This window comes from Salmo trutta, chromosome 18 (assembly GCF_901001165.1).
Source record: "Salmo trutta chromosome 18, fSalTru1.1, whole genome shotgun sequence".
NCBI lineage: Eukaryota > Metazoa > Chordata > Actinopteri > Salmoniformes > Salmonidae > Salmo > Salmo trutta.
In genome coordinates this window covers 20,281,071-20,291,773 of record NC_042974.1, presented here as the reverse complement: position 1 = coordinate 20,291,773, position 10,703 = coordinate 20,281,071, and the positions used below count along the sequence as shown (strand labels likewise).

General features: G+C 44.5%; 1 protein-coding gene across 1 annotated transcript; it reads right to left on the bottom strand.

Moving 5' to 3' along the window:
• Positions 1–6,566: 6,566 nt before the first annotated feature.
• Positions 6,567–10,470, bottom strand: LOC115152967 (uncharacterized protein K02A2.6-like; the record flags this gene model as incomplete). Its single annotated transcript, XM_029697926.1, has 1 exon — positions 6,567–10,470. A coding segment is annotated over exon 1 (3,816 nt), but the record flags the coding sequence as incomplete, so codon positions are not given.
• Between the last annotated feature and the right edge of the window lie 233 nt (positions 10,471–10,703).

Sequence of the window (10,703 nt, the reverse complement as noted above, 5' to 3'; positions counted from 1 at the left end):
TTAATCTTTCAATCACCCACGTGGGTATATCCATTGAGGAGATGGGATGTGTGTATCTGCTTCTATAAACCAGTGATGATATTGGAGAGGCAGGACTTGCATCGTGTGTCACAAATAGAACTGACTTCTATTTTAGCGCTTGCCAACGCAGACGCTTGTTGGTGCACGTGAGCAGTGTGGGTGCAATAATTGAATAACATGTATGTTTACATTTATTTTGCAATTCTCTCACGCGCGATGCGAGCGGTGTGGTCAGCATGTAAGACTCCTGAACATCTAATAAAATGGCTACCCAGACCATCTCTATTGCCCCCCCTCTACGCTGCTGCTACTCTCTGTTATTATCTATGCAGAGTCTCTTTAATAGCTCTACCTACATGTACATATTACCTTAACACCGGTGCCCCCCCACATTGACTCTATATCGGCACCCCCTGTTTATAGCCCCGCAATTGATATTTTACCTCTGCTCTTTAATTATTTGTTATTCTTATCTCTTAGTTTTTTTAGGTATTTTCTTAAAACTGCATTGTTGGTTAAGGGCTTGTAAGTAAGCATTTCACTGTAACGTCTACTCCTGTTGTATTCGGCGCATGTGACAATAACATTTGATTTGATTTGAGTCCCTGTAATCCTAGATTCAGATCATTCAGGCAAAAAAAAACATCACCTAGATAGGCCAGTCGTGTGAGGAACTCGTCATTATGCAAGCGGTCAGACAAGTCAAAATTCTGGTCAGTAAAGAAAACATTAAGCTCGTCTCTCAATAAAAAAAAACTGTCAATACCTTTCCCCTTAATAACCAGCGCACTTCTGTATGTTGTAAAAAACGTTACATTGTTTCTGCCCATATCATTGCATAATGCAGAAAATACACGAGAGTTCATGGGCCTTGCTTTAACAAAGTTAACAATTTTCACTGTAGCGTCCAAAAGTCTTTTAAACTTTCAGGCATTCGCTTGGCAGCCAGGGCCTCACGGTGGATGCTGCAGTGTACCCAAGTGGCGTTGGGAGCAACTGCTTGCATGCGTGTTATCACTCCACTATGTCTCCCTGTCATGGCTTTTGACCATCAGTACAGATACCAACACATCTTTACCACCAAAGTCCATTTGATGTCACAAAGCTGTCCAGTACTTTAAAAATATCCTCTCGTGTTGTCCTGGTTTCCAGCGGTTTGCAGAAGAGAATATCTTCCTTAATTGATCCCCATAAACGTAACGGACATATGCCAGGAGCTGTGCCAGGCCCGCCATGTCTGTTGATGCGAAGCAGTAATTGTTTCAGAACATCTCCTGCCATGTCACTGATGCGTTGTGAAACAGTGTTGTTTGATGAAGCCATTGTCTGTATAGTTTTTTTGGCCTTTTCCCCCAGCACTGTCCCAGCCTTATCTGCGGCAGCAGGAAGAAATAAGTCCTCCACAGCTCACCATATAAGAAGCTTCTAGCCCCTCAAAAATCTTCTGTGGCTTATTTTCAAATTGGCATGTTCTGTTTCTAAATGTCTGCGCAAGAGTGAAGGTTTTATTGAGTTGTGAGATAGTACTTTTGCACATATAAAATAAATATGTGAATCACATTTTATTTGGCGTGACGGCTTTGCGCGTACCCCAGTTTGGGAATAGCCGGTATACATAAATGAGGAATCATAGCTTTCACCTGGACAATCTATGTCATGGAAAGAGCAGGTGTTCATCATGTTTTGCACACTCAGTGTATATTTTCCAGTCTGCCTCAACAAACAAAATATCAACAGATGTGCTTGTGACAAACAATGTTTGATTTTTTCCCCCGTACCTTTTTCAAGCCTCTATTTGTTCTTTCTTTGTAGTGCTGTGGAGTCCTACCCCAAGGGTTTGGGCACAGCTTGGACACGTTTTTTTTTTAACCCCTGAATTTCTGAAATTGAGGACAATTTGCATCTTTGTAATCTATCAATGTCAACACAAAAGGCTAATTGTTTAATATCATACTCATACCATCATGTCATATTATGTGAATCATAATTCCAGAATGAGGTAGTACGTAAAGGGTTATTTTGGATATTAAGTTGTCCACGTCAGGAACAAGATCAATAAACTGATTAAGAAGGCTGATTCAGTTATTGGAATTAGTTATTGGCAGAGAACCAGACAGAAACTGAATATCTGTATAGTACTTCCAATGACTCTATGAGTACTTTTAGTAACTGGCTTGTAATGCCAAAGTGCTCAACAGAAAGATTTAGGAGGTCTATTTTATTTTATGACTATACTTGAGGGATAGCCTACTTAGACTGGGTTCCTCCATGTTTGTAAAATGTGGTAGGCCTATATTTTATTATATAGTTGCTATATATTCATAGTAAGATATGATTATAAGGCTCCCACGTCTACCCTAAAAAGTTAAAACGCAGGAACTACGCAATTGTTTTCACTGCAAAATCTAGACAGACAGCAATATCTGATAATCCATGATATATTCTGATCAACTGGCTTGTTCTTGTCAGGAAACCATTACAACAGATGAAATATGTTTGACCAAATTTGAAGTTACTGCGTTTTGCCTTTGTAGGGCAGTCTTGCCAAAGTCATATAGTGTTATTGGTTGCACTAATGTCGGGTCACATCCCTGTTGCCCCTGTAGACTTGGACAGTAAGCCTTCACAGTCTAGTCCACTGATGCTGCCGTTGATGCTGTCCCAGTGCACAAACTTAGGCTACAACAGTCATTCTGTGTTTTACCTGATCGTCAATAAAGACAGTGAGCTGTGGGACAATGAACAACCAACACTCTCAGAAAGAGTTTTATCTGATCTTAAATGGTTCAATCTGGAACCTATTTTTAGAGGGTTCCCCTACAGTCACAAATGGTGCCCCAAAGCACTCTTTTTTTCCCTGAGTCTACTGGGACTAACATCTCAATATACTGCCAGCAAGGTTTCCTTGAGCAACTACTAACGCTCAAATATTCTCCTTTTTTTTCTCTCTAATCACTTTAATGGTTGTGCAGACAGGACATACCAGTAATTTTTCAGGACATACCAGTAAACTAGCTACACTATCACAGATCTAAAGAAAATGCTAAATACAATTGTTACTTCTATTATTATACATTATATGCAGAGTAATATATGCAAAGTAATTATATTACAAATGACAACACGGTCAATTTCGGTACTATGGAATCATGGGAGATTGAGTTTCACAGTCCATCAATCTGTCACGACTTCCGCCGAAGTCGGTCCCTCTCCTTGTTCGGGCGCCTGGTTTACATCTCCTCTTAATTACTATGTGTATTTAGCCCTCTGTTCCCTCCATGTCTGTGTGGGGTATTGTTTATTGTCAGGTTGGCACGCTTCCGGCTGGTTTGCGCTGGGTTGTGTTTTACACCCGTGGTTTGTGGCAGCCGGTACTTTGTACTTGGCTATTGTACTTTGTGCTGCCTCACTTGTTCTTTGGGCATTTGTTTTTGTGACGCGGTTGCGTTCTGTTCAAATAATTGCCTCAGTAAAGTGCTTTGTCCACTCATCTCTGCTCTCCTGCTCCTGTCACGACTTCCGCCGAAGTCGGTCCCTCTCCTTGTTCGGGCGGTGTTCGGCGGTTGACATCACCGACTTTCTAGCCATCACTGATCCATTTTCCATTGGTTTTGTCTTGTCTTCCTTCACACCTGGTTCCAATCCCATCAATTACATTAACCCTCTGTTTCCCCTCATGTCCTTGTCGAAGATTGTTTATTGTAAGCGTTTGTGTACGTCTGTACTGGTGTGCGTCGGGTTATGTTTACCCATTGATTTTTATTATTATGTTTTCCGGTGGGTTTTTTGTAATAAACTGCGTCGTTGGAAACACAGTTATTTCTCTCCTGTGTCTGACTTCTCTGCCGCCAGTTAAACACCCCTTACAGCGCCTGACTTCCATGCACCAGCTACACCCAGCACTGACACAATCACAGCACTGACACAATCACAGCACTGACACAATCACAGCACTGACACAATCACAGCACTGACACAATCACAGCACTGACACAATCACAGCACTGACACAATCACAGCACTGACACAATCACAGCACTGACACAATCACAGCCCGCCACTTAAGACATGAGTCTGAAATAAATGAATAATTTGCTAAAAAGTATTTCCATGTACTTACGCGATTGATATTATTGATTGTCTTTTTACATAATGATAGCAACAGCGAGAAGATTTTTAAACAGCTAGCTAAAAGGCCTACACTCTCACAGGAACCAACAAGCTAAGGTTAATGTTAGTATACAACAATAATGTTGGCCAGAGCGAATAAAAATCACTTCCAGCATACAATATGATAAAGCAATACACAAAACTGATTAAGATAAAATAATAGTCTAGAATTATGCGGGTGGAAATACATAAAATACTAGATTATTGTTAATTTCTTTTCAAATAATTTACCTCACTTTTACTGTAAAATAGCTAGCTATGTCCAAATAAGCAGTTATGTTTATTTGTACTAATAGTGCAAACTCCGAGAGCATTGAGTTAAGGGATTCAGAAAGGGCTGAATGTGGAATGTGGAAGTGCAACATAGGCGGATGCAGCGGATTGAGACTCATCCAATGCAAAAAAACATATCTCTAGCTCAAACTGACACATTTTTATTGGGATTTTTGTATGATGCTAATTCGATTTCTGAGGGGGCGTGGACATCGACCTTAGGCAATATGATGTTTAGCATTGACAAGTTTTAGGAAATACATCTGTTAATTCATAGTAATTTGCAAAAGAAAGCAACAAAAAGGCCACGCAATGCATGCCACCAAAACCGGAATGCACTTTTAAAGCTTTCATTGGAAAGGTTATCAACACAACTCAGATTGTGGAAAGCAGAAATGCCAGGTTGAAGATTCTTGTGGATACAGCTACATAGTTATTAGGGGTAACAGATGTTATTCTCAACATAATCCTAAAGATGGATTGTTTCAGCATGAAAGAGGGAACGTTTGAAGAGGTTGGGGGGGTTTGGAATGGTTTTGGGGATAAGGGACAATTTGTTAGAAGTTAGTAGGGATTTATATGTTTATTATTATAAAACATTTTCTTTATAGTACAGAATTAGGCAAATCATGATTGATCACAAACTCCAGCACAGTAGGTGGCTGCATGCACCTTAAACATTTGTTGGTGGACCACCATTATAATGTAGAAGAAGAAGAAGAAGAAGAAGAAGAACCTCCAAATGTTGTCTATTATATTGATAAGATATTCGACTGGCCATTCTAACAATGGAAATGCACGTCCTCAAAGATGGAAGGCAGGCGGGAGGAGGCGAGATCAAGTGTAACCATTCTGATCAATGAAAGGGCACATGCATGTGCGAACAACCGGCCATAGAGATAGATAGAAGACTCATTTTTGTATCTGTGCCTTTATAGCGTCTGTGACCGCCTCAGTGGTGCTGCCCATGCTATCTTAAATGTAAAATAGTCAATTTTCTTCTTCATTGGCTGATTGCTTCCAACTCATAGGACTCTCCACCCAGTTAACTAATTTCAAATGGTAGAAGCCCTCAATGGCAATGTCGATACTAAAATGCGTTATATCCATGAGGAGTCCTCTATCTATTTTTATGACAACAGGCACAACTCCGATATAAAGTCGTTTTTCGGTAAGTTGCCGAAATGCCACGTACGTCCACTTATATCAGTGCATTCAGAACTAACAATTTAGCCATTAAGGCATTTAAATTCTATCAAATAAGCCTAATGTGCAAATGATCAATTACATGTTTTGCTGACCAAATTCGACACTTTCTCATTGACCTCCAATACAAAACAATCCTCACTTTGTGGGTGTAGTAACTTGACAAGGAATGCCCACACGCATTTCGATATTACTTTCCTTTACTTTCAACCCAAACCTAAAGGTGTATTGCCAGGTACAAACGGTACAAATATAACAGAACTATATAGCCCACTCAGCCGGTGGTAGAATCACATTGCACAGAACTCACTCTTGGTGATGACATCATCAAAGGGGAAAGGTCAAGGTTAATGCCAATAATAACCATGTAATTATTTATATAGTGTCCACACTATAACACTTCTCCCCCCTCAATTTAAATCCCCCCCTGTAAGGAAAACATAAGGTTAACAAGTAAACCACATTAGTGTTTTCTTCTCTTTACTACACCACACTGTAGAACTTCTGCTGGTGTTACGGTAAATGTAACCAAAACAACAACAATAAAATGACAGTCCTTATTTCTTTTCAACTAGGTCTGCTGCTCCAAACAAACACTAACACCACGAGTCTCTCAGTCTCAACTACAGAGTTAGTTTTTCAGGAGGCTTGTGACTACGCTGTGATCTGCGCAGTACTCCTGGTGTGCTACGAGACACAGGTAAGGCATGTCCCAGTGGAGCTGGGTCTGAGGGCACAGGAGCGGGTTGGGTGTTCGTGAGAGAATGTCCATCACCCTCTGCTGGAACCACTGAATGCCCCTGTTCCTCAGATGCTGTTTCCTGTGGGATTTCAACTTGTATACTACCACCCACAGCTGTTCCGTCTGAAAACATGGTCTTGTCTTTGTCATAGCGCAGGCGGAGATGGTCCTGGTGTCTGCGCATGACTCGACCATCAGTCAGTTTGACCACAAAGGAGACGGGACCACTCTGACTCAGAATGATACCTGGCCACCAGCGTTGGCTGCTTGTGAAGTTGCGGATGTAGACAGTGTCATTGGGTTTTAACTGTCTCTCCCTTGCGTGGTGGTCATGTCTCTCTTTTTGTTTCTCCTGCTTCCGTTCCACTCGTGCTCTGATGTTCGGACGCAGTAGATCCAGGTGAGCTTTTGGCCTTCTGCCCATTAACATCACCGCTGGAGCCTGTCCTGTTGTTGTTTGTGGCGTGATGCGGTACTGGAACAAGAACCGAGAGAGCTTAGTAGTGATGGTTCCCCCAGTCATCCTTTTGAGCCCCTCTTTCAGTGTCTGCACAGCCCGCTCCGCTAAGCCGTTTGAGGCCGGGTGAAACGGGGCGCTGCGGACATGGCGGATCCCGTTTCTCCGCCTGAATTCTTGGAACAAATCACAGGTAAACGTTGTTGCGTTGTCGGACACCAGAGAGTCCGGCAGACCATGGGTTGAAAACACCTGCCGAAGCTTTTCGATGGTTGTGGTCGCTGTGATGTTGCTCATGATGTGCGCCTCCAGCCACTTGGAGTGTGCGTCCACCATGACAAGGAACATGTGACCCATGAAAGGGCCTGCAAAATCTATATGCAGCCTAGACCATGGGTGGTCAGGCCACTCCCACAGATGTAGTGGCGCGGGCGGCGCCATCTTCTGGTTGATCTGGCACTCAGAACATGATTTAACTTTGTCTTCTACCTCCTGATCCATGTTAGGCCACCAGATGTAAGATCTGGCTAAACTTTTCATCCGGGAGGCACCCGGGTGAGCCTCATGGACCTCATCCATGACTTGTGCACGGCCAGGGGGTGGAACAACCACTCTGGACCCCCAGAGTATGCAGCCATCCTGCACACTCAGCTCCGTTTTGCGCTTTGCGTAAGGTCCTAGTCCATCATCCTCTATGACAGGAGGCCAACCCTGCATCAGGAATCTTTTCACTTGGGACAGGATAGGATCCCGGTCTGTCCACTGTTTGATCTGATTGGCATTCACAGGTGAGTTTGACAATCTCTCCATTAGGAAAATTGTCTCGGGAGGCACCACAGTTGTGGCAGGCATCTCTGGTAGCGGGAGACGGCTGAGCGCGTCTGCATTTGCATTGTCCTTCCCCGCTCTATACACTATCGTATACTGGTAAGCCGACAGTGTCAGGGCCCAACGCTGTAACCTTGCTGAAGCCATGGGCGGAATGCATCTTGATTCACTAAAAAGGCTCATCAGTGGTTTGTGGTCAGTGCATATGGTGAAATGACTACCGTAGAGGTACTGATGGAAGCGTTTCACAGCAAAGACTATGGCCAGACCTTCCTTGTCTAACTGTGAATAACCCTTCTCAGCACTCGTCAGCGTACGTGATGCAAATCCAATGGGTCTCTCTGACCCGTCCTCCATCTGATGAGAGAGTACTGCCCCGACGCCATAGGGTGAGGCGTCACATGACAGGATGATCTCTTTGTCTTGGTCAAAATGAACCAGAAGTTGTGCTGATTGTAGTAGTGCTTTCACTTCCTTGAAAGCTTTCTCTTGTGCTGGCCCCCACTTCCATTTACAGTCTTTGTGGAGCAACTGATAAAGTGGAGCCAACACTGTTGACAGCTCAGGGAGGAACTTCCCATAGTAGTTCACCATGCCCAGGAACGACCTGAGCTCTGACCCATTCTTGGGGTTTGGAGCATCCTTGATTGCCCTGACTTTGTCCTCCACAGGACACAGACCCTGCGCTGTGATCTTGTGACCTAGGTATGTCACACTCTGTGCTTGGAATGTGCACTTGCTACGCTTCAGGCGCAGCCCTGCCTCAGAGAATCTCTTTAACACCTGGTCCAGATGGTGGAGGTGCTCCTCCTCCGTCTCCCCTGTAACCAGGATGTCATCCAGGTACACTGCTACATGAGGGATCCCCTGCAGCAGATTGTCCATTGTCCTCTGGAAAATGGCTGGGCTGGACGCCACTCCGAAAACCAAGCGGTTGTACCTGAACAAGCCTTTGTGCGTGTTGACTGTGACATACTCTTTTGAGTCCTCGTCCAGGAGGAGCTGTTGGTAGGCGTGACTCATGTCAAGCTTTGAGAACGTCTTGCCTCCTGCCAGTGTCGCGAACAAGTCCTCCACCCGTGGCAGCGGGTAAGCGTCTAGCTTAGAGGCCCTGTTGATGGTGAGTTTGTAGTCCCCACATATACGCACCGTGCCGTCACTTTTCAGAACGGGAACGATAGGAGCTGCCCAGCGGGAGAACTGAACGGGAGTAATGACGTTTGCTTCCTGCAGCCGCTCCAACTCATCTTCCACTTTCTTTTTCATGGCGTAAGGCACTGTCCTGGGCTTGAAAAAGCGAGGCTCGGCCTGAGGATCCACGACCAGCTTAACTGTAGTGCCCTGCAGTGTGCCCAGTTCCTCTTTGAAAATCTCTGGGTATTTTTGAATGACATCCTCAGTCACTCGGGTGTGTTTTATCTCACCCCAGCTCAGTTGTATTTTGTTTAGCCAGTCACGCCCTAGTAAACTAGGCCCATTCCCTTTCACCACCAGGAGCCGTGCTCTCGCTTCCTGGCTGTTGTATGCAATGTTCACTTCTAGAGCCCCAAGCAATGGTATGGTCTCCCCGGTGTACGTACGCAGTCTGATCCCTGCCGGTGTGAGGGCAGAAACCTGTCTTGAGCCCCATTTTTGTTTGTAGGTCTCCTCACTTATGACAGAGGCAGAGGCCCCCGTGTCAACCTCCATCCTCATCTGCTTTCCATCTACCTCCACTGTAGCATAAATAGGCTCTGCGCGCGGCTCCCTCACATTAAACATGTTGTAGGAACAATGCTCGTCCTCCTCCTCTGTGCTCTCTAGGTGGTGCGCTGCTGACTGAGGCTTTGGTGCTGTGAACTTGCCCAGCCCAGTCCGCCCACCCTCTGGCTTGCTCCTAGGACCCCTGCATTTTTTTGCTAAATGTCCCTTTTTGTTGCAATTGTGACAGACAGTCTCCATGAACTTACAGTTGTTACCATAATGTGTCCCTCCACATCTGAAACATTCCACTGCTTTTCCCCTTTTTCCTGCCGCCTCTTTTGTCACCTGATGCACTGCACAACTTTCACTGTTGGCCTTTTGAATATTTTTCACATTACTAGCGGCCATCTCCATCCCTTGAGATAGTTCCAATGCCCTCTTGAAAGTCAGTGTGGCTTCCCCAAGCAACCGGCGCTGTATGCTGTCCTCATTAATGCCACAGACTAATCTGTCACGGAGCATGTCCTCTAACATAGCCCCAAACTCACAATGTTCAGAGAGTTCCCGTAATTCAGCAACAAAGTTAGCAACAGACTGACCTGTTTTCCGAAAATGGCAGTTAAACTTGAACCTCTGGACAATCACTGAAGGCTTTGGATTGTGGTGAGTCTGAACGAGAGTTACTAGATCCCCAAAAGGAATTTCTCCCGGTCTCCGTGGTGTAGCCAAATTCCTCATTAGCTTGTAGGTTTTAGCCCCACACACACTCAAGAGAATAGAGCGCTGTTTAGCCTCATCTATGATTCCATTTGCCAAGAAAAAGTGTCCCAACCTTTCCACATATTCCGTCCAGTCTTCGTTCTCTTCCACAAACTCAGTGATAGTCCCAAACATTGCCATTATAACGCCAACCTGTCCTTGATCCTCGTTAGCGATTTGCACTTGCTGCTGATTGTCCCCGTCGGCGTTTCCGTCCAGTGGCACCTGCTCTCCGTCGCTCATTAAGCTAGCTAGCTAACTCGCCCTGTACAAGTTGATAAAGTTTTATCCTCGTCGCCAAAAAGGTGTAGTAACTTGACAAGGAATGCCCACACGCATTTCGATATTACTTTCCTTTACTTTCAACCCAAACCTAAAGGTGTATTGCCAGGTACAAACGGTACAAATATAACAGAACTATATAGCCCACTCAGCCGGTGGTAGAATCACATTGCACAGAACTCACTCTTGGTGATGACATCATCAAAGGGGAAAGGTCAAGGTTAATGCCAATAATAACCATGTAATTATTTATATAGTGTCCACACTATAACAGTGGACTTC